At 41.9% G+C, this 25,075-nt stretch overlaps 1 protein-coding gene across 1 annotated transcript in view; it reads right to left on the reverse strand.

The window, feature by feature from the left end:
* The window catches only part of LOC122806187 (acylamino-acid-releasing enzyme-like), a 1,918,826-nt gene that overhangs the window by 1,478,185 nt on the left and 415,566 nt on the right, over nt 1–25,075 (reverse strand). The window contains exon 8 of the mRNA XM_044076421.1: nt 5,604–5,695. Within this exon, the coding sequence (XP_043932356.1) occupies nt 5,604–5,695 (92 nt within the window). The remainder of the gene's footprint in view (nt 1–5,603; nt 5,696–25,075) is intronic.

Consider the following 25,075-nt stretch of genomic DNA (forward strand, 5'->3'; position numbering starts at 1 on the left):
CTGAGTCTAAAGTACCATCTATCTGAAAATAATTCCACACTCTTCCTATTCATAAAGGAGGTAACTCCACTGAAATCTCTAACTTTAGACCTATTGCAATCCTCTGCCCTCTCTCTAAAGTCCTTGAGAAGTGTATACAAAAACAAGTTATGCATTATCTCACACAGGAAAATCTGCTCACTCCAACACAGCACGGCTTCTGTCCCAAACATAGTACAACCATAGCTCTACTATCTTTTCTCAACACCATAACCCTAGCCAAAGACGGTCATAAACTCATATCTTGCCTATTCCTTGATCTGTCAAAGGCTTTTGACACTGCCTCAAACTCTCTTCTACTTAACAAACTTGCAGACCTAAACTTCTCCTCTGATACAGTTGCATGGTTCTCTAGCTATCTCTCTGATATTCAACAGTCAGTGAGATGGGACTCTGCACTTTCTACCCCCCCCCTTTCAGTAAGAACAGGTGCCCCCCCAAGGATCCATTCTTGGACCTTTACTTTTTAGTATCTTGACCAACTCACTTCACTCCTACTGTCCCCAATTTAACATTGTCCAATACGCAGATGACTCTGCAGAAATCACTATCTCTACCTCCCCCTCAGAACTTCTAGCAAATACTCAGACATCTTTCAGCTCAGTACAGATGTGGCTCACTAATAATCAGCTCATCCTCAACACTAAGAAAGCAAAATTACTACTCTTTCTACCTAAATCTACAAACCACATAAAACTATCCTTCTCCATTAGGTCCCTTAACAATACTCCTATAGAAGTTAAAACTAGCACAAAACTGCTTGGCATTTCCACTGATGACCAATTAAAGTTCGACCTTCACATTAACAACTGTGTCAAAAAATCCATCAAAAGCTAGGACTCCTGTACAGGAATAATAAATTCCTCACCACCGAAGCTAGGATCTGTCTTACCCATGCTTACCTCCTACCCTGCTTAACTTACTGCTCTCAAATACTCACTAATCTCAACTCCTCCCTACTTACCAAATTAAAATCAACCTACCACAAGATAGCTAGATTCGCAGCTCAACAAACATATACATCTCACCACTGTATCCCTAAAATACCTGAACTGGCTTGAACTACCTCACTTGTTCCAACAATCCCAACTCCAAATCATACACTCCATTCTATATCAGCCTGGCTTTTGTCCTAGTTTATCACCCCTCATCTCCCACTACTCCTCCACCAGACTTCTTCGAAGTGCAACATGCAGGGAACAAACTCCCAGTAGAAATCAGAAACCTGACTCATCCCAAACAATTTAAGTTAGCCATCAAAGACTACTTTAAAAATCACTGGACCTGCCATTGTATGCACCCTCCCTGATCACTACCCACCTCTACAGTACTGTCTAATTAACTCTTAATACTTAGCTTGAATAACATACATCCTATGCTTTTTGTAACCACCTAATCTTTAGCTTTACTCTGCTCACTCAACACCAACTAGCAAACTTTCTAATTAACTTCCTAAGCTTTTGCTATACTCTGTTTACTGAACCTTATACTAGCAAATTTATTTAACTGTAAAATATTACTTACTATAATTTTATTGTTATGATCCTATACTCTGGTATTGAACTTATACTAGCAAATTTATTTAACTGTAAAATATTACTTACTATACTTGTATTGTTATGATCCTTTTGTTTATAGTATTATTTAAATTGTTACTAATTTTAAATTGTTATAAACTGTATTCAACATGAAACTGCTTAATAACGCTAATTCTATGTTAATTGCTTTGTTTATATTTGTGGAGCTTTTCTCCCCAGGCCTCCTTTGAAAAAAGGCTTGTGCTCAGTCGGACACTCCCAGTCAACGAATGTAAAATATATATATACATGTGTGTGTGTGTGTGTGTGTGTGCATGGAAAAAATACAAAACCTTAATGCAAATTCCCTGTTGAATTGAAACAATCCATACTCCTGACATTCACATCAGAAACATCAAATGCAGTGTTACAAACACATTCAAAGCATAAAAATGAATTAGTGCAATATCAAGGACACTCCAAGTCTAGCTCCATGATGCAGAGAGATAAAGCCCTTACTTTACACAGACAACCTGGGTTTGACTAGTGGCAATGGCACTAAAGTTACCAGAGTGGGAGAAAGGAAGTGAGTGACTGAGGCTGGCTTACCCATCCTAAGGGGATTGGGGCTGACTAGGCTCATTGCAATATCAGCATTAAGAGCTGGGTGAGTTCTGTGCTGCAGCTGGTATGTTGCTTAGTCAAGAGGTTGCACATGCACAGAAGTAGGTATGTACCTCCCATAGGCAGCAACTGCGGAGCTCATAAGGCTGTTGCAGAGGGGTAGGAGGCTATGACATTCTCCCCTGCAGCAGTAGAATGCTGCACCAGCCGTGGGCGTGGGTTGGCTTGAGCCTATGGGAGACTAAGGTGGGTCTGCTAGATCTGGTGAGCAAGAAAATGAGTCGGTGGAAGCCAATGGTAAACTACAGGGAGGAGAAAGGGAGCAAAAAATAATTATGACTGGCAGGGTCTTTGAACGATATGCCTTGCCACCATGCCCACAGTGACTTTCACATTCAAGATATCAATATTTGGCCATGTTTGGGATGGCATATAATTTGTAAAATCTAAATTTATGTTTGCAGATAATGTGCTTTTGACCACATCAAACTGCGACTTCCAATACATAAATGAGAAATTCACAGCTGATAGTGAAGGGAATGGAATGATAACTTGATATTGCAGAATGCATAACTTTCCTGAAAAAGAGTGGCTTGCCCCCCTTAGGTGAGGGGTGGGAAGGTGCACAGCTGCATTTAGTGAAATAATTTAAGTATCCCAGATTTCATTCAGAACTTGATGGCAAGAGGAAACGTCAGACACAGAAGTGGGGTGGGCAAAAGCTAAAGTCTTGCTGTACTCAAATGCTCTGAGATGGTGAAATGGGAGCACATTTCTCTGACAGTCTACAATCTGATCTTCTCCAATGGTCACAAGCTGTGAGTAATGACTAAAAATTAGACTATAATTACAGGTAACAGAAAATAACTTTCTATGTAGAATCACTGAGCTTACTTTCCTCTATAGGTCGAACAGCTCAGATATCCAGTAGGGCCTGGGAGTAGAACTGCCTCTTATATGGTGAAAAAAGAGCTAGCTCAGGTGGTCTTGTTCATCTTAAAGGGGTATACCTCTGGTAATTCTCACTTGAGTTTTTCCAGGTATGTCCCACTGTCTGGACACTCAGACAGACATACAACAAGCAGGAGGAACTGCTTGACAGTCAAAAGGAAGATCTGGAATATATCATAGGGGAAATGCAAGTTTGGTCTGTCTTGCTTAGGTAGCCACTACTGTGACCCTCACCAGCGAAGCAAAAAAAAAGAGAGTGCGTGAGTGTGAGTAGGTGAGCAAATAAAATGTTTGCTTTTGAATTTGTACTGGACTTAGTACTTGGAGAAAAAAGAAATATAAGTAAATATGTAAGCTACAGACTCAGGCAATTACTTACCCATAGGTCTGACCAGCCTCATATGCAAATTCATGGAATGACTTGTGTAAGTAATCAATCAGAACAGAGAGCACCTCCAAAGACTGGACCAGTCTCAGTTTGGATTTGTCAAGGGTAGGTCATCCTTACTCAAACTGGCGGATTTGTTTTGAAAAGGTCACCAAAGCAATGGATGAAGGCAAAACAGTACACACCACACACCTCAACCTGGCCAAAGCTTGTGACACATTCCCCACTCAGGCATAGTAGAAAAGCTAAATAAACTTGGAATAAACCTGTATATGTCACCTGCTGGATTGTCAGATGGCTTGCACATAGGATGCAGATAATCAAAATAGGGGAAGTTACCTCCACAAAGAGACCAGCCACCAATGCAGGCTACCAACATTCTGCACTGAGACCTCTCCTGTTTGACATCTATTTTTCTGAAGTAAAAGCCAATACCAAATGGCTTTGGGCTGACTTATTTTACAGATGACTGCAAGATGGGAGCAGTCACTAAATCCACAAATGACTTAACGATCTGCAAGAAGGTTTGTCCCAAATAAATAACTGGTGCCAAAATCATGGACTGAAAGTAAATGCCAATGAATATATTATTGTATCCTTTGGGAAGTCATCTACCCCAGGGAACTACCACATTAACATTATGCCCTTGAGAGTTGATCCACTTGTTCGGGATTTGGATACTTATGTGGACAGTGACTTAACGTTTAGTCAACATGTGTCTACTGTTGTAAGAAAGTCCTTCTATACTGCACAGCTTATAAAGAAAGGGACTGTGTCTCGATTTATGACTATCATTGTCCCACTTTACTCAGCCCTCATTAGGCCAATCATTGAACATAATGCCCCCCTTCGCATATATCTGGCAGACACATTCAACAACTGGAATGCTCACAGAGGCACCTTACTTAAATGAAACAAGGCCTAAACAACATGTTCTACATGGACCAACTCAAAGCCCTGATTCTACATTCAGCATCCTACAGACTGTTAAGAGGTGACCTGTGTTTGGCATATAAGACACCCTCTGTCCCATTGCTGATGGATTTATTATACATCAGCATGTCAAATGACATCAAAAATGCACAGTCTTGGGATCTAAACCTCTTTTGCAACATCAACAGAATGGCTTGGAGGGACAGGTATATCTTATAGAGGATACTGCTGCTGTGAAACAGATTCCCCATTCACATAACAGTTCATCTCTGTCCACATTTGTGCCCAACTTTGATCTATGGATGGGAAACAGACACATTTACCACATTTACCCCAGGACTGTCACCTGTACTACTAATGGATACAGGCAGCACCTAATTGCTTTATCCCATGTATGGATCCTCTCAAATTATCTATGGCATGATCACAGTTACTCTCATTAGGGCTAATATATAATTATAGACCATGGGAAGGGTGAGGCCAATCTATAACCAAATGAGACAAGTTATTTTGAGCACAAAAAGGGAAACTGGCTAAGGTTAAAATGGCCTCAAGGGCATCTAGCCTAGTACTTACCTATGAACCTATACAAATACAACAGCTGCACAGCATTGAGACAAAACACATTTAAATAATTCATTGCTATGTGCAAATTAGGTTACACAGTGGTTAAGAGATGATGCTGAAGTGCTCTGCCAAACGTCATATGGAGATATCTTCATTTTGAAGCAAACAACTGAATAATACAATATTTGAAAGTAGGCACTGTGATAACACTATATATAACAAGAAGTGAATTAAACAGTAGCCACTAATACTAAGGTGGCTAATATATAATGCACCAACAATCATAAATCCTTTCTTTCTGGGAATGTTTTGCAGTGGGATATAAAGGGTATACACCCCAAACCCATGGTATCTGCTTGCATACGTGATTGTGGAAAACTCAAGAATTTTCTTAAAAAATAAAAGTAAATTCTACTAACCATGTGTTAGCCAACCTGGTGTTCATCCGAGCAAACATATTCTGTAATCATTTCAAGGGACCTATCAAACTTCAAACTGTACCAATGACTATACAGTTTTCATGATAAAAGGAAAAAGAGTCACAATTATATGTGCTTTCATTCTAAATCAAGTTATACACTTACCGTCTATTTGAGCAGTACTTCCGCCCAAGTCTAAAAGGCTCATGCCACCATCCAACAAAAATAACTCCATTGTCACCAGGAGCCCAAAATGCCTACAATAACAAAGACAATATAACATCAATATGTATCATAATGACTTACTTTGCCCATTTTTTAAGATGCTATTTAATATTTCTAAACAAAAAAGCCTACAATAAACCAAGAATGGTCGTACTTAAAATCATATCCAAGGGGAAAGCTACTGAAAAAAGGAGCACGTCATCATCTCGACAATGGACATGCAAAGCACAAAACATCTTTCAACATCAAAGACCAAGGGATGTACCATGCATGTATCATGACTTAACACATTTGAATGAAACCATTTGCTGGGGAACAAACCATATTTTGGCCAGTCAAAAATAATTGTTGTCACATCTGTAACATGTTCTGATAAAATGTTTATGCTGTTAAGTTGTGGCTTTATGAAAAAAAAGATCACTGGAAGCATCAGGAAGTTGAATTTTTCTCTTAAATTTCAACATCTTTTATTTTAGTCTTACATTAAAAGAGTAAAGAAAGAAATAAATCTCCAACTCTTGTTCTAAATGTTATTTTTCACAGTATATAGAAAACCACTTTAAAGATAAACTAATTTTGAAACTAGATCTTGAGGTATTCTGAAGAAATGGATGAGGGGTAAGCTTCCCAATAAAACCCTGAAAAATGCTATTGGCATGACAATTTGTGATCATAACATTTAATGTAGACTGTAGCTGTGGTGATGGTGCTGTGGTAGCGTTGTTGCCTCAAAGTAAGATGTTGTCCTGTTCGATTCTCAGCTAAAGCGTCTTCTGTATGGAGACATGCGTGAATGGGTGTACCTTCGTTGAAGGTTGTGCGTCAGAGCTGGCAACTCGGCATGTAAAAATCTACTGCCAATCATTAGCGGACCAGAGTTCCGCTGTGGCAACCCCTAACCGGGAAAAGCCGAAAGATATAACAACATTTAATGTAGACTGATAACAATCCTTGGCACTACTTCCCTTAAATTCTAAAACATACATATATAATTCTTCCTCATAATCAAAAGGAGTAGAACTGTTCATGCCTCACTCAACGATGACTTTAAGCAACAAAACTGCCAGAGATTTAGTTTTTACTTCAATATGAAAGTTACTACTGTAAAATTCATGAAGCGTTTTAAATAAGATGGTATGTTGTAAATTTCAGATTATAAATATTTAAAAACTGAGAGCATTAGGCAAATTCAAGACACAATACATCTAAATTTCCATCCCACCATTTTGTTGTCTGCTTTGTGCAACAGTATTTTAAAATAGTGGACTTTACATTGTTTAGGAATGGTGGTTGTGATTTTGTCTTTTAAGCAAAAGGAAATGCCATTTTTTGCAAGGGGTAAGAAGTCCCTTCTGCATCCCCCTCACACCTGTCTTAAATAAATACCAACTCCAAAATGCACAAAGGTGGAGATAGTGGAATAGCTAAATCTTTTCTATTTTCCTTGTTTATGCAATATCACAGTTAATATCTGAGTAGCAGGGTGGGGTGAAGTGAAGGGGATTATGTGAGGGATGAACAGGGCTTGCTCAGGCAAAAACACTTGCATGAAGTTTTTCTTTTTTTCTTTTAGGGGGCTGTGAAATGTTTTCAAATTCATGAGTGCACTGCAAGAAGTAATGTGTACTTGCATTATTAAGTTCAAAATTATGAGACATGACAGATTGTGTGTCACAGTTATCCAATAATTACAACCATTCTCAGCATTATGAAGCTACACTTGTAAGACTAAATGCTACTCACTAATGCTGTCCCAACTTTTAAACATATCCATCTTTGGACCCTTACTTCATAGACCAAAAGAGAAACTGTTCAAATTATTCAGTAAAGTGATACCACAAAATGACTACAAATACATCTCTCAACTAAACAGGGACAAATCTCAACAGAATCAGGGATAAAACCAGAAGTATTCAGGGACACTTTTTAAAACATTATTACTGTTTTTAACTTGAGATGTTAACAGAATAAGACAATGTGAATTAAAATACAGTTTCTGAAGTAAAATAAGTTGATAACTCTAATTATTGTCATTCTTTCTTAAGTGTAGATACAAGCCATTAAAATGTTTTTAGTCCTTTTAGTCTTACACACAGGTCAAGCATACTTCTATCAACTGGAGAAGTTGTGGATAGCAATTGAAAAAAGAGTTGAAGGATTTTATCTGGGAAGGTAAGAGAGCAAGGGTCAAATGGGAAAAGATGATTCTACCAATAGAAAAAGGTGGACTATGATTACCTAATTTGAGGGGTATTTTAGAGCAACACAGTTAAGATTCTTACACATAGCACAAGCAGAAAACTATAATTCAAAGTGGAAAGAAATTATGCTGACACAGGGAGGAAGCTCAGGAAATAAGGAGAGATTGGGATTTTGGATGCAGTCTCTTAAGGAGAACAACCAAAATCATACAGCGTATTATATTCATAAAATAGCAGGGTGTATTCTAAGACCCAAACCAGCATGATAATGGAGAAAGGAGATTTTGCCGACAGGGCTGACTGTGGTCAGGGATACGGATAATAGGCAAGAGGGGGGTGGAAATTACTGGAGAAAACTGACAAAGGAACCAAGGTATTGGGAGCAAATAACTAGAAAGGGAAATGTAAAAGAATGGGAAGAGGCCAAGAATTTATTTGGACAGCAGGTCAGAGATTGCTTTCCCTATCAAGGACTGATATCAGAGTACAGGCAAAGAGAAAGAAATAGGGGGCTCCTAAATGAAAGACCATCACTGATAGAGTTTTTAATAGAATCTAGAACAGAAGATGCTGTTAAAAAAGAAATAATTAGTAAAGCACAAAATATTGCATGACAATTCTAAGAATCAATCAGAGGAGCTTAGAAAGGATTGGGAAGAGAGACTGGATAAGCAATTCACAAAGATACAATGGTGGAATATATGTATATCTCCGAAATATGCAACAAAGTCTAGAATATTTAGGATCTTTGCCTGGAAGTGTTTACATAGGTATTTTTATACTCTAAGTAGACTCCAAAGAATGTTTCCTCAGGTGGATAGCAAATGTTGGCGGTGTGACAGGGAAGAAAGAGGTAGCTGGGAACATATTTTTTGGAAGTGTGATGAGCTGGAAGACTGTTAGGATTCCCTGCAGACTGCTCTGTCGGAGATGCTGGGTAAGCAGATTGGACTGACTGGGGAGATGATTTTTTTGAGTTATACAACTTAATCGAAATTGCCTAAACATAGTAAAACCTTGCTGTGTCTAATTATGGTGGCTGCCAAAAAAAACAATTACTAGAAAATGGAAATCACAGTCTATACCAACTTTACTAGAAGTAGTGAATATAGTAACAGAGATAAAACAACTGGAAATTGGATCTTTAGAAAAGGGAAGTAGCAAACTACATAGGAAAAAATGGGAATTGTGGGAACAATATATGCAAAGCAGGAACAAGGTTTAAGAGGCAGAATTTGAATGAGCTATATAATGCTTAACTGACAATCACTGGATGGGTTATAAGTGATGAGGGACAGGTTCATAACCCAGAGACTGCCCATGCTCTGGAATAGACTTCCCATACATGTCAAGCAGAGCACCTCACTGGCCCTCTTCAAGAGAAATCTTGATGAGTGGATGGGAAATAGAAAGTTCACCTCAGGGACCACTCCAGTGGCTCTACTTGATAGAGGCACTGGGAACTAACGTTGGGTGGCACAATGCCAGGGCACATCTATGGGCTAGGCTAGTAAAGGCTCCAAGGCCATTAGCTTAGTACACACCTATGAACCTATGATGTATAATGTTTACATCTATAGTTGTTTCAATAGTGTCTGTGATGTAAACTGTTTGTAACTAAAGTGATATAATTTTGTATGTTTTTCATGTAAATAAATGTAAGATTGCCTTTGTCATATGTGTAAATTTAATAAAGATGTTTGGAAAAACATAAATATTTCTTAAATGTAACTCACCATCATGTCTCCAAAAGTCTCCAGTTTTAGGAAGGATTCAGAGGACAGAGATAAAATTTGGGTCAAAATCAGGGACAGTTGAAAGGTATGACTATAGAATTATTTCATGTCAATGATAATGAAATGCGACAATTCATCCAATGAGGTCCTACAGATTGTATACAAAGTGAGGAGTCAAAACGTTTAAAAAATTACCAGGTTTGTTGAGGTGTACATTCAAATAGAAAGCACCATGAAAGCATACAACAGCAGCTTATAATAGTAGCACCTGGCTCTAGAATATCAAAATGCATTTATTTTGGAGAAAAGGTAGCACTTCAGCTCCAAATGAGTGTGTGTGTGTGTGTGTGTGTGTGTGTGTGTGTGTGTGTGTGTGTGTGTGTGTGTGTCTGACATTTTAATCAGTAGCAATCTTCTCAAGTGTTTGGGACTGGGAGACATTCCAATTGAGACTGAAATTCACTGCAAGGGTTCACAGGTTCATAGGCTGTTACTAAGCTAATGGCCAAGGGGGCCATTAAGAAGTTCAGCAATGTTACCCAGTACTGCAGTAAAAGTAACAGTATCCACATTAAGAAGTTCTTCCCAACATGTCCCAGCAGAAAATCTATAATCACTCATTCAGTCATCTAAACAGGTTTAAAAGAATGTCCTCTCTTTGATATGTAACGGCAGCCTATTCCTGAAAATGGGGCTGTGTTGGTTAGGAACCGCCTTGCTCCTTCTTATGTTATTCACATGGCAGTATAGGTTATGTAGAAAGAGGATGCGTCTGCCTTGCCACTAGTTATATTTAGGATATGGAGTTCAAAGAATGCTGAGTCATTCACAGCATGTAAGACCGACCAGAGATCACAAGTCAGGAGCCTATGTGTCACCGACCAGATTGACAGTCCTTTAGTCTATCAGATAACACTAGCTAAAGGTACTAAGACCTATATATATATTTATAAAGATATTTATATATATATATATATATATATATATATATATGTATGTATATACATATATATATATTTCTCTCTATATATTTTATATATATACATACACACACACACACACACACATACACACACACACACACACACACACACATCCATCCACAACCCGACCCCTTTTCCCATTTTTGTACTTGGGGTTGGAGTGTCACTTCAACAGTGACTATCATCTAGAGCCAAGGTTCACATCACTGGGTGTCTAGTCCTGGTGTGTGTGTGTGTGTGTGTGTGTGTGTGTGTGTGTGTGTGTGTGTATGTATAAACATACATTTTATGTACTACACACACACACACACACACACACAGATACAGGCTCATAGGTAAGTACTAGGCTAGCTGCCCTTGTGGGTCATTTTAAGCTGAGCCAGCTTCCCTTTTTGTGCTCGAAATAACCTCTCCCATTTGGTTATACATTGGTCTTTCCCATCCCATGATCTATAATTATATATTAACCCTAATAAGAATAACCAGGATTATACCACATATAATTTGATGAGACCCACGCATGGGATTAAGTATTTACGAGCTGCCTCTGTCCATTAGTAGTACAGGAACAATCCTGGGGTAAATTTTCTATTGCTCATCAATAGAGCCAAGTTATGCTTGAAAACGGACATGGATAAACTTTGTTTTATGTGGACTGGGATTCTGCAAAATATACCTGTCTCTCCAAACCACTCTGTTGATGTTGCAAAAGAGATTTAGATCCCTAGACCAAGTATTTCTGATGCAATCTGACTCATGGATGTGCAGCAAAACCAGTAGTCATGGGTCAGAGGATGCTTTGTATACTAGGCATAGGTCACCTCTTAGCAGTCTGTAGGATACTAAGTATAGTGGCAGGGTTGTAGGGCATTTAGTTTAAGCCTTGTATCCTTTTAGTAAGGTATCTCTGTGGATGTTCCAGTTATTGCCTTTGTCTGGACACAAACATGCCAAAGGGGGCATTATATTCAATGACTGCCCTAACGAGGGTTGCGTATAGGGAGATAATACCATCCCTGGATCTAGACATAACTCCTTTATTTATAAGCTATGCGATATAGAAGGACTTCCTTACAACAGACACATGTTGACTAATAGTTACATCACTGTCCACATCAATTCCCAAATCCCAAACAACTGGGTCAACTCTTTGGGAAGTAATGTTAATGTGGTAGTTTCCAGGGGTAGATGACTTCCCAAATGGTAGAATAATGCATTTTAATTGGCATTTAGTTTGAGGACATGATTTTCTCACCAGCTATTTACTTGAGATAAACCTTCCTACAGCACAGCTAAGTCATTTGGGTATTCAGTAACTGCTTCTAGCTTACAGTTATCTGCAAATTTAGTTAGCTATGGCCCTTTGGCATTGGCTTTTCCTTCAGACAAGTAGATGACAAATAGGACAGGTCCCAGCACAGAATCCTTGGGGACTCCACTGGTGACTGGTCTCTGTGAACTTCCCCTATTTTGATTATCTGCATCTTGTCTGTGAGCCAGTTTGCAATCCAGTGGGTGGCATAGGGGTTTATTCCCTGTTTATTTAGCTTTACTACTCTGCCTGAAAGGGAATTGTGTCAAAAGCTTTGGTCAGGTCGAGGTATACAGTGTGTACCATTTTAATTTCATCCATTGCTTTGGTGACTTTTTCAAAAAAAAATCATCAGGTTGAGTAAGCATGTCCTGCTCTTGCCAAATCCAAACTGAGATGGGTCCAGTGTTTGGAAGCTCCCTATGTCCTTATTGATTAATTCCATGATCAGTCTTTCCATGGCTTTACATATGAGGCTGGTCAGACTTATGGGTCTGTAACTGCCTGGGTCTAGGGAAAGTCCTCCCTTATGAAGGGGAATGACCTGTTCTCCATTTGCTTGGTACTAAACCTGTGTGGAGGCTGATACTGAACAGTACTGTTAGGAGGTGTGGCTAAATTGTGCTTCATGCTATTTAAGATGCATCCAGGGATATTGTCAGGACCCACTGATGCAGTATGTTTAGCTTTTGATAGAACATTTAGGACTTTGTCTTGTGTAATATAAATATTTATATATCTATACATAACTACACACACACACACACACACACACACATACTTAGATATAGATAAGAGAGCCAACCTTGTCTACAAAACACACAAGTGACTGACACTCATTTATATGACCAGTATTGTAAGACTGACTAGATTTTCCATGGAAAGTTGAATTGCGGTGGTACTAGGGATCTCCCCTTTGCCTAAGATAGTGCACCCTTAGAGTTGGTATATAGAAGTAGCAGGTTGAGGGATTACAGGGGACAAGTTTTTGTGCATGTGCATGCTTTTCGGTTTTGGAATTCTGTTTGCATTTACAGAATTTCGCTCAGTTGTGAGTGCACTTGTATGAGGTGCAGTTTCAATTGGAATATTTTATGCTTTTACATAATGCATCCACAAATTTTGCTGACAGGACAAGTGGTACACTGTCAATGACTTTCATTACATTTCGGTACAAGGCAGTAGAGAAATATGATTGTATACACTGGAATGTTTCATGCAGTAATGGTTGCATGGTTCCAAAGTGATTTTTTTTGATTATGTAAGAAAATTATACTACACTAATTGAGATGTGTCAACATTTTTATTGATATAGAAGGCACTGGTGAAATGGGCAATGCCAGTGTCACACAGGGGTCTAACTTAGGTAGCATTGGCACACAACAGTGACTAAGCTGAAACTTATTTCATAATAAACCTGAATTTATAATTTTAAAATAATCTAGATTTAGGGATATAGCCCATGGGACTGAGTAGCCATCAACAAAGGTACTACTGCCTGTAGATTAATCATGAAAACAACTTTTTTTTTAATAAAGCCAGGAACGGCAGACAATATGTTTTGAAAAAGTTTTTCCACTTGCCAAGCTAAGTACCTAACATTTCCTGCCTTGTTATGTTACGACATTCAAAACAATGTTAATGATAAAGTCAGGGAACACCTACATGATATTAAACAATACAATGAAAGGAATGATTCATCAAAACACATTAGTGTTACACCAATTAGTCATTTTTTTTTAATTTTCAAGTATACTTCATTTCAACTGAAAAATGACTTATACCTGATCTTTATAATTCATTATTGTCTTAAGAAATTACATGATAAAAGTTTCTTGGCATACCTTATGCTCCAGGACTAAACAATAGTTTAACATACTTAAACAAAGACAATTGCAATCATATGTAAATGACACAGCAAGACAATATGCCTACATGTATACATGACAGATGCCAGCTTACCATACCAGCTGATATGACAAAGGGTCCTTCTGAGTCTTTGGCAGGACTCATTTTGTGAACCAATTACAGTTCAACAAAACATTTTGGAAGTTCTAAAATGACGGATATTCACAAACTGATTATCTATGAATATCATGATATAATGTGCAATCTGCTTGAGAATGCAGTCTCCCAGACATTCCAGTTTGTCCCCACACCACCAGAGAGAACCTTCTTACAAATAAAAAAAATAACAAATATTCTGGCACATAATTAACATGCAAATAAAATGTATATGCCTGTCCAGATTTTAGGAAACTCTAAAAGTTCAGGTAGGAGGATACGACACATATTCACAGGCAAATGAAATACTATACTCCTGACCCATCAATAAAGGCCCTTTCAAAGATCAAATTATACAGTTTAAATGGATATGGTATTGGTTGCTCCAGTAAAGGGGTAAAGCCCTGACCATAGCTCAGACATCCAGGGATCATTTACTATTTTGGGCACATGGTGGACTGACACCAAGGATGGGCATGCCTATCATGGGGTGAGAAGGACTGTGCAGAGCATCATCTAATGACACAGACTGCTACTCAAATGAGTTAATGCTGGTCTGGAGGAAGGAGGGAACAGAGACAGGCATGACAACCTTATGACCAGACATGTTTGACATGACCCTCTCATTGCCTGACCAGCCCACAGAATGACATTAGTAAAAGGGACAATGATTCAGGCCAAAGAAAAATTCCCTACACTAGTAATATGATGGCTTCCCTGCTGGCCCATTTCACCTGCTTGCCTGGCATGACCAAAATCCAGTACAGCCAACATGAGGAATCTGAAGAGACTCTCCTGGAGTGGGAACACTGGGGAGAGAGGGTTGGTCAGCCAGCAAGAATGAGGAAAAAAAAGGCAGGCTCTGTTACATCCAGGACTGAGGACCTTACTTCATGGATCCTCAGATGGGTTTCCACCAGACTATAAGGAGTAAAACATCTAAACAAGCAAATTCAGAAAACTGAATTCTGGAGAATTCTCTTCCAAAAGACACCCAACTCCAGAGCTGCATTCAACGCAATAACGCTTGGAGAACATGTGTACACAAGGGTTAATGACAAACATATCTACAGTGGAGGCATTCCTAAAACAAGCACAGGACACAGGCACTCTTCTAAGCAAATAGCCTTTGTTGGCAGTACTTGTCAACAGTCAATTCCAATTTAGTAAGAGTAGAGGGGACCTGAATCATTTTCTGGCTCAGGATTGTGTAAAAAGAAAGAAGAGTGTGCTGTTTTTGATTGGTCACAGGGTGTCATTTTTTAAATCAAATCTCCACTGCTATTTAAGAGTCCCAGTTGCACAACGGCTTATAACTTAGGAGCTCCAAGATGTTTGGCGACATTTGCCAACCACGCTACTTGACAAAAAGATTGCTGCTGGTGTCTGCTAAAGTCTCTAAAAGCTAAGACTTACATTGCCATATTCACTGTCTCAACACTTGTTTATCACATTGTTTCTGTCATAGCTGCATTAATAGACGGAGATGCCTGAGCACTGAGGAACCAAAAGATGCTCTGTTCCTGGAAATAATGTCCAACTTAAAGTGAGATACCAACGTATGAGTTGTGGACTAAGTAGCTGTGGCACAAATTTTATCAACTGGGGTTCTTGCAGAGAAGGCTGATGAAGTAGAGACTGACCTAGTAGAGTGGGCTCTAGCTGGGCAGGGAAGTTGCTTGTCTTGCTGAGAATAAACTGCAGACTGCAGAAATACAATCCGTAATCCATTTGGCTATTGTGACCTTGGATACAGCCTGACCTAACCTATTTGGGGAAAAAGCAATGAACAATTGTTCAGATTTTCTAAGAAGTCTAGTTCTGTGTAAGTAAAAGCACAACTGTCTGTGAACATCCAAGGAATGTAGCATGTATTTGCCTTTACTGGAGTAATTAGGGAAAAATGCAGGCAAGTGGATAGGCTGGTTAATGTTTGCCTCTGAGGCAACCTTCGGTATGAATGAAGGATTTGTTCTAAGAAAGAATCTATCATTGAAGAAAGTTATGTATGGTGGTAGAGAAGACAAAGTTTGCAATTCCAACACTCTTGTAGCTTAAGTAATGGCCACTAGGAAGGCCGTCTTCCAAGATAAAAAATTTTAACTCACATGACCTAGCAGGTTCAAACAGTTTCTGGGTTAGCCCCTGAAGTACCAATGTAAGATCTCAAGGGGAGATTGATTGGCCTTCTAAAGAAATTTGGGTATCGGGCGGATCGAAGGATAAGCATAGAGGAGATCCGGGGGCCAATTGTGGACTAGAGCATCCCTGGGTGACTCCCCCAAGGGGGGATCAGAGCAAAGTACTTGCTGCATTTGTTGTTTAGGGGAGAAGCAAAGAGGTCGCAGCAAGGCTGGCCCCAATGGCTGAAAATTAGATTTGCTACCAATTGGTTCAGGGAATCACTAGTGTGGACTGAATATCGATCTGCTCAGTCTGTCTGCCAGAATGTTGGATTCCCCCAGGATGTGTGTTGCAATAAGAAAGCAGTTTGAAGAAATCGCCTATTCCCAAACCCTCATGGCCTCCCTGCTCAATGGGTATGAATGGGCTCCCCCCTACTTGTTGACGTACCAAATCACTGACATATTGTCTGTCAGAATTGCAACTGTCCCCAGAGGAAGGCAGTCATGAAAGGCTTGCAACATGAGAAGAATGACCCTCATCTCCAGTACATTTATGTGCAATTTGGTCTCCGTCGTGGACCACGTGCCTTGGACCATCTTACCCTGAAAATGTCCCCCATCCCAGCCCAACAGGGAGGCATCCAAAGTCACAGTGGCAGAAGAAGAGGGAAGAATGAATGGTCTGCCAAGATGGAGTTCATCTGTAAGGATCCACCACTGTAGATGACACCTGCAAATCAGAGTGAGCCTGACTGGGGCTGAGAATGGATGGCACCGAATAGACCATTGTACCATTAGGGTCCACTGGAGAACTCACACAAAAAAACTGGCTAGGGGCACTAGAAGAATGGCAGCTGACACAGAACCTGGGGCCATGAGGACCAGTTCAGTTGGTGCAGTTGGGGTGTGTAGTAGACATTGAACCTGCTGTCTCAAGGATCTTATTCTCTGGAGGGGTAGGGCTGCTATCTGTGTGATTATGTTTAATTGTATCCCTATAAATTTGATATCCTGTACAGGAGTCATCTATGATTTCACCATATTCACTGTGATCCCCAAGTGATGGAACAGGTGCAGCATAAACTGAATCGCCCGTAGTAGTTGATGCCTTATGGGTACCGTTAGGAGCCAATCTTCCAGGTAAGGGGACACCTGGAATCCTTACAGATGGAGTGAGCTGCAACCACTGCCATACATTTGGTGAACACTTGGGAGGCAGTGGTGAGGCCAAAGGGCAGTGCTCTGAACTGGTAATGATTGGCCCCCAAGCCTGAAGTGCAGTCATCTCCTGGAGCTCCTGTGTATTTTGATATGATAGTATACACCCCGGAGGTCTACAGAGCACCTCCAGTTGTCCTTGTGCAGAAGCGGCAGAATGGGCTATGCCATAACCATGCAGAACTTCAACTTCTTTATGAATAAATTCAGACTGCTCAGAATCATAATGGGTCGAAGGTACCCTGTCTTCTTTGGCACCAAAAAGAACCGTGGGTAAGTTCTGCATCCCAGTTGTTCAATTGGGACCTGCTGGATGACTCTTTTATCTAGAAGTTTTTGAACTTCTAGAAGGGCACTCATCCTTTTACTGGGTGGCACGTCAGGGAGATTTTTCTCAGAACTGGGAGGTGAAAGGGAAAAGGGAATATAGTGACCTCTGGAAATTACATTTAACACCTAGGTATCGTTTGTTATGTTTGTCCAGCTTCTGGGTGTAACGAGAGTCTGGCCCTGACTACCTCCAGAGTAGGACAGCCGGGCATTGCTTCAGGAATGCTGAAAGGGCCTATCAGAGAAAGGTTCCCTGAAGCCCTGTGTTTTTGGACCCCTCTACCTCTGGGGTGGCACCTATCACTGAACTCTCTCTCTCTGCCTCTAAAACAGGATTCATCTTGTGAATCAGGAAAAGGCCCTTGGGAATTACAGAACCACATCTTCTTCCCACTCCATTGGTTCCTGGATAAGGTCCATGGGGGGGAGAAAACTTGATCCCAATGGCAGATAAGCTCTTGCCTTCCTGTTCACTGTAGGTAAGGGTCTCTTTTACTGATGGCCCAAACAAGGAGGAACCGTCTAAGGGGGCATTAATGAATGACACCTTAAAGGGGTCTGCAAACCCCCAAAGTCTCATTCAGGCATGTTTCCTCAAGGGCTATGCCTGAACCAGCCGCTCATGAGGTACCTTCCGCAACATGGGAGATTAACCTCATCAAGGAGTTAGTGATAGAGACCATACTGGTCAGCTGGTGGGAAACCTTTTTGAGGTCTTCCTCCAACAGCTACTGTGTCAGAGAGGTAGAGATTTCCTTAATCAGATCTCTCTGAAGGAGTGTGAAGTGTGCCAGGTAATTCACTGCTGTCAGTGTAAAAGTGGCTGAGGCATACACGTGCTTCCCATGCCTGTCCAAAGCCCAAGACTCCTTGTTCGGGGGTGAACAATAGAGCTCTGTTCGGTGAGCTCCTTCTTGTTGGCTGCCAACACCACAATGGCATCAATCGGGACACCTTTACTACAAAAAGGGCGATCCTTAGGGGGACTAAGATATTTGTCCTCGCATTTGGAAATTGGCTCCATGGTTTCAGGATCCTTCTAAGCCCAGCGGGTGATAAGGTCAATCAGCTGGTCCGCCGGGGGGGGGGGGTCACCCAGCATGTAAATGGTCCCATTCCAAATGCCTCCAGGAACACTGACTCCTCTGAGGAAGGGGGTTGGGAGACCAGCCATCCTTTTGTTTCAGAATTTCTAAGATATCCCCAAAGGAAATATTGGGTGGAGATTGGGGGCACCCTTCTCCTTCGTCAAAATCAGTGTTCTCTGTCAACGATTCCAAAGGGAAGTCCAGGTGCTTCCTCTTGCACTGGTGCTTCTAAGGGACCTCCTCCATGGGGTACTTGGGGGAGGACTCAGATGAAAGGGGGACCCCTTTCTAACGAGGTAAGCTGGAGGCTCTCTGGGAGGGGCTGATCATGGATAAGACAGATTGGAGCAAAGCCCTGATCAGCAGGGGATTGAGTAGGACCTGATGGAAGAGGGACCGTGTCTCGAGGTGTAGAGAAAGCCCTCTCTGCCACCTGGAATGCTGACGATGCCAACAGAACCTACCCCCCAACCCGAGAGGCCGAAGCTGCTAAGGGAGAGAAGAACGAGGTCATCCTGGATCCGACACCTTCCGAAAGCACTTGTCCTGAGCTGCTGAAGACCAAGGCCCCCAGGGGAAGGGATATCTCAGAAAAGGTTAGAGCCGACATCAACCTCAAGGACCCAGCACCAACATCTTGGATCCAAGACCTGCTCTGCTCTGACCAAATTGGGGCCAGGCCAGTCAGGGACACTGTCAGAGTCAAGGAAAGAGATATCCCGCACTCCACCACCAATCCTCTCAGGAGTATAAGGCCTTGCAGCTCCGAAGCTGAAGATCGGATCTAAGGAGGAGGCTGCATTATCGGGGTTGGAGTTCTCATGAATCCAGCATGGGTCACAGAAGGCAAGATCTCCAGCTGGATCTGGCTTTGAGAAAACTCCTTATCATCTGATCCATATCGGAGTAGGACAGCCAAGAGGATCTACAGGAAACAGAGGAATGGGTTAACCTAATTGGCAACATGCTAGGTCGGATGGTCTGAACAGGTGAGGAAGAGTTACTCTGATGTGGAGTATGGCTCCAGGATCTCAGATCCGGTCCAGTCTGACCCAGTGTCTAGAGAAGAAGAGCTATGGTTTCGTTTGGTCTCCACCGGCTCCAACTGACTGCTTGGACCCAAGGTCTGAGGGTCCAGCAGAGAGGATGGTTTGGCCGATGCTGGCTCCACTGGAGCCAAGGGCCCTCTCGGTTCCGGAGAGAAGCGAGAGCAGGGGGGATGCGAAGATGATGGATCCAAAAGCCTCCTGCACTTTTGTGGACCAGAAGCTGATGTCTCCGGAGTAACAGAAGGGGTCTGGGCTCCAGAAGTCAGAAGAAGCCCTCTCAAAATAAGTTTATTTCACCCGTCAGCGACGGCCTGAGAATTGAAAGCTGAGCAGATATCCCACTGCATCTCTAAGTGCCCTGGACCTAAGCAATACAGGCACCTCTTGTTGGCATCCGATTGGGGAATCTTATGCCCACAAGAGACACACTTCTTAAAGCCAGAGGGTTTGTCCCAGGTTTGTCAGACATACTAGCAAAAGCACACACACACACACACACACACACACACACACACACACACACATATACACTACAAATTATGCAGTACTACAACTAAATGACACAGGGAAAGTGTTTTTGTTTATTTTTTTATCCCTGTTAGGGTAAAGACCCTAACGCCAGGAAAAACTCAAAATAACAAGAAAAGTACCTTAACGAGGAGGGGAGGTTAGCGCTAAAGATACAAGAAGGCTATAGAATAACTACAAGAGTAAAAGCTAATAAAATTTTCAGGAATAAAGGAAAATGTTTCACTTGGCTGAAAGGAGACTCAGAATGGCATCTATGCTGGAAGATGGCAAACGAGATCTGATGGCTTGAAAAGGAGTGATGTATCAGGGGAGAGGGAGGAGTTTGAGGCTAAGGATCATATGTCTGGAAGAAATGGTCAAGTCAGATCCAAGGACACATCCAAAGACCCATTCATGATGCATAATGAAATGGACATCAGATCCAAACAGTTAACCTGAAGGACTGTAGATATGGAGGATCCAGACCAGCTGGATAAGAAATGAGATCCAGAATGGAATCTTGAACCCAAATGTGTTACCAGAGAATCAGCGACAGGAAGGGGAACCACACCTGACAAGGCCAGAAGGGTACTATGAGGATCACTGTCACTCTGCAGTGGGCTGCCTTTTGGAGAAATTTCACAATCAGAGGAATCTGGGGATAACCGTTCAGGAGTCCCGGGGCCAAGCACAGAGCACAGCATCTCTGGGTGACTGTCTCTGAAGAGGGCCTAAGGTGCAACAACTGCTGCATTTAGAATTTAATGGAGAGGCAAAGAGATCACAAAATGGAGTGCCAAGCTGCTACTCTTAGATTTAGAGACCACTCATAAAGAAGCAGAACAGGCCGTCAACCAGAATGTTGGACTGTCCCAGGATGTGCACTGCAACTAGAAACAGCTGAGATGAAATCACCCATTGCCAGACCCTCATGGTCTCCTAACAAAGAGGATAAGAACACGTTCCTCCCTACTTATTGATACCACACAACCAGCACATTATCTGTATGTATCGAAATCACACCGTTGGGAAGGGCATCCTGAAAGGCCTGCAACACAAGAAGGACAGCCCTCATCTCCATAAAGTACAGTTTTGTACCTACCATAAATGTAGATGTTCGAGTGCTCATACAGCTGCAGTCATAACAGATGGGTTATCCTGCCATCTGGCGGGTCCTCGGTCGGCCGAATTCCAAAGTCTAGGTCCGGCGTCAGTTGTCGTCGCTTCTTCCCTGACGTCAGTGCGGCAGGGGTATAAAAGAGGCAGCCAACGCCATTTTCTTCAGTTTTTCTTGCCCCAGATGTCAGGTGCCCCCAGAAGGAAGGCAAACATAATGTTATGCAAAAATGCAATGTTGATAAATCAAAAACAGTAGTTGCAAGCAAATACACCATAAAAGAATACCCCAAAAAGGTTATATGAAAGGTGTTTGTCATAAGGCCTGTCCTAAGAGGGGATGGAGGGAGGGAAACCTGGACTGCAGCTGTATGAGCACTCGAACATCTACATTTATGGTAGGTACAAAACTGTACTATGTTCATCGTGCATATAGCTGCAGTCATAACAGATGGGAAGAATCCCAAAGCTAAGTAAGGGTGGTAGGGACTAAGTGGAACTAGGAGGGGCTAGGATGCCCTGCAGGACTGCTGTGGCAAAGCCCGCTCTAGATTTAGAGTATAGTGGGAGGTGATAGTGCTTGGAGAAAGTGTGCACTGAACTCCAGGTGGCTGCTTTCAAAATGTCCTTGGTAGGGACCCCCTTGAGGAAGACTGCAGAGGTAGCTGTGGCTCTGGTGGAGTGGGATCTGATGCAAGTAGGCACAGATTTTCCATGAAATGAGTAACAAAAGCGTATGCAGTGGGCTATCCATTTTGAAATTGTCTGTTTGGAAATAGCCTTTCCTTGAGCACCTGCAGCATAGGACACAAAGAGTTGCTCAGATTTTCTGAATGGCTTTGTCCTGTCCAAATAATAACGAAGTTGTCTGTGAATGTCCAAGGAATGTAGTAGTCTTTCCCCTTTGTTTTGTGGATTAGGGTAAAAGGTAGGTAAGTGGATAGTCTGATTCAAAGCTACACTGGATACTACCTTTGGCATAAAGGTAGGGTTGGTTCATAAGGAAACTCTGTCCTGATGGAAAATGATGAATGGTTGCACAGCCATGAGGGTCTGTAGCTCTGAAACCCTGCGAGCTGAGATGATAGCCAGAAGAAAGGCTGTTTTCCATGACAAGTACTGTAACTCTGATGAAGAAGCTGGCTCGAAGGGAGGAAGGGTCAGCTTTTCCAATATGAAGTTGAGGTCCCAAGCAGGGACTGGTGGTTTCCTTGGGGGTTTTATATTCTTTGCCCCTCTGAGGAACTGCCTTAAGAGAGGATGAGAGAATAAAGGAGGATCTGTGTTGTATTGTGCAGAAATGGCTGAAGCATGGATCTTGATGGAGGAGAAGGAAAGTCCATTGTTTAACATCTCCGCTAGGTACTGTAAAATTTGAGGTATATTTATTACCCAAGGATTCTGTCCCTTCTTTTGATTCCAGGCACAAAATCGTTTCCATTTTGCGGAGTAGGCCTTTCTAGTAGAAGGTCTTCTGGCCTCCAGGATGACATCCTGCACCTCCTTGGAGAGGAGAAACTGTTGGGAAATCAAGGAATTCTCCATGCAGCTAGATTTAGAGTTTTGAGATGGCTGTGAAGAGTTTTGTAGTTGTGCTGGGACAACAGAAGAGGGATTAGAGGTAGGATCCATGGTTGGTAATGTGTCAGGCTCTTCAGGAGCGGATACCAGTATTGTCTTGGCCAGTCTGGAGCAATGAGAATCATTTTCGGCCTCTCTGCTCTGGCTTTTAATAGAGCTTTGGGCAGCAGAGGAAGAGGCGGGAAGGCATAGACTGTCAGTGTTGCCCAATTGAAGGAAAGCGCGTCCACTTTCCAGGCCTGTGGATGATAGGTCCTTGAACAAAATATTTTCAACTGGCAATTTCTGTGGGTAGCAAAGAGATCTATGTCTGGCTGTCCCCATGCCTGAGTTATCTTTGTGAAAACTTGAGGATGCAACTTCCATTCGTGTGGATCTGTCATATTTCTGCTTAGGTTGTCTGCCAGTGTGTTTTCCTTCCCTGGCAGGAATTGTGCCTGTAGTTGAATTTGCAATTCCAGTGCTGTGTTCCATAGGGTCATGGCTTGCCTGCACAGGGGGTATGAATGAGTTTCCCCCTGTTTGTTTATGTACCACATCACTGTGGTGTTGTCTGTCTTTATCAATAGCTGGCCTGGATGCAGTAGGTCTTTGAAGGTCATAATAGCCTTTTGCACGGCTAGCATTTCCTTTTGTTTGATGTGAAGATGCTTCTCTTTTCGTGTCCATTTTCCCTGAATGCACTGACCTGTCATGTGTGCTCCCCAGGCGTAGTCTGAGGCGTCTGTTGTGATGATTTGAGTTGCTTGAGGTACACAGAAAGGAAGACTTGTGTTTCTTTGGCAAGCTTGAGCCCACCACATAAATTCCTTTTGAAGGCATGGAATGAGTGATATAATTGCTTCCAAGCTGTGGCTGTGTTGAGACCATAAGATTTTTAGGTACCATTGAAGTTTCCTCATATGCAGCTTTGCACATGGGATTAGTAGGATGCAAGATGCCATGTATCCCAGAGCCTGCAGGACTTTCCTTGCAGTTAGCCTGGTGTAAGTTACCATTTTTATGAAGTATTGAAAAAGTTGCCCTTGCTTGTCTGGCGTGAGGTAGGCCATCTGGGTGGTTGTATCCAAGCTGGCACCCAGGAAAATTATTTGTTGAGAGGGTATTAGTTTTGATTTATTTTTGTTGACTGTGTATCCCAGGAAGTTCAACAGTTTTATTACAAATGCCAGGTGCTGCAGTAGAATGTCCTTGCTGTCCGCTTGGATCAGGCAGTCGTCCAGATATGGGTAGATCTGTATCCCTTGTAGTCTGTAGAAGGCGATTACTGATGCCAGGCATTTCGTAAACACTCTGGGCGCAGTAGATAAGCCAAAGGGCAATGCAGAGAATTGGCAATGGCTTGAACCTGCAAGAAATCTGAGGTATCTTCTGCAATCTTGTCTGATAGGGACATGCAGGTATGCCTCCTTGAGGTCCAATGTTACCAGCCAAGACTCCTTGCCCAGCATGGGAAGAAGCTGCTGTAATGTGAGCATCTTGAATTTTGGCACCTGTAGAAAAGTGTTTAGGATGGATAGGTCTAAGATAGGTCTCCAATCTTTGTCTTTCCTTGGTACCAGGAATAGTCTGGAATAAAAGCCTTGACCTTGTTCTTTTGCAGGTACCTCTTGAATTGCTTTCATGTCCATGAGAGCTGAAACTTGTTTTTGTGCCTCTGCCCTTTGATTTTGTGGCAGGTTTGGCATGCCTCTCATTTTTGGAAGGGTGTGAAAGTGGAACTTGTAGCCCCTGTCTATAATGTCCAGAATCCATTTGTCTTTTGTAACAATATGCCAATTTTTTGAGAATAATGTCAGTTTTCCGCCCAAAGGTGCTGCCATTAAAGCTTTGCTTGGCAGGTGTAGGGGGAAGTCATTGTGTCTGTTTTCTGAAAGACTGTGATCTATCTTCTCCACCTCTTGGGGTTGGTGCTTGCCACTGTCTGGCTCTGATAGATCCTTGAGGTTGCCCTCTACCCCTTGGACACCTGTATCTGCCCCTTTGAGGTCTGTCCGTGGCTGGAAAGGACCAATTTTTTGAAGGCCAGTTTCTGCTGAAACGTGGAGGCTGTACCTGCAGGAAATCTTTCACTGTTTGCATTGATTTCGCTTTTTCCTCCATTTTCTTTAGCACTTCCTCAGCTTTAACACCAAACAATACATCTTTTTGAAAAGGT

This window comes from Protopterus annectens, chromosome 7.part0, assembly GCF_019279795.1.
Source record: "Protopterus annectens isolate FY-2018-M chromosome 7.part0, PAN1.0, whole genome shotgun sequence".
Lineage (NCBI taxonomy): Eukaryota > Metazoa > Chordata > Ceratodontiformes > Protopteridae > Protopterus > Protopterus annectens.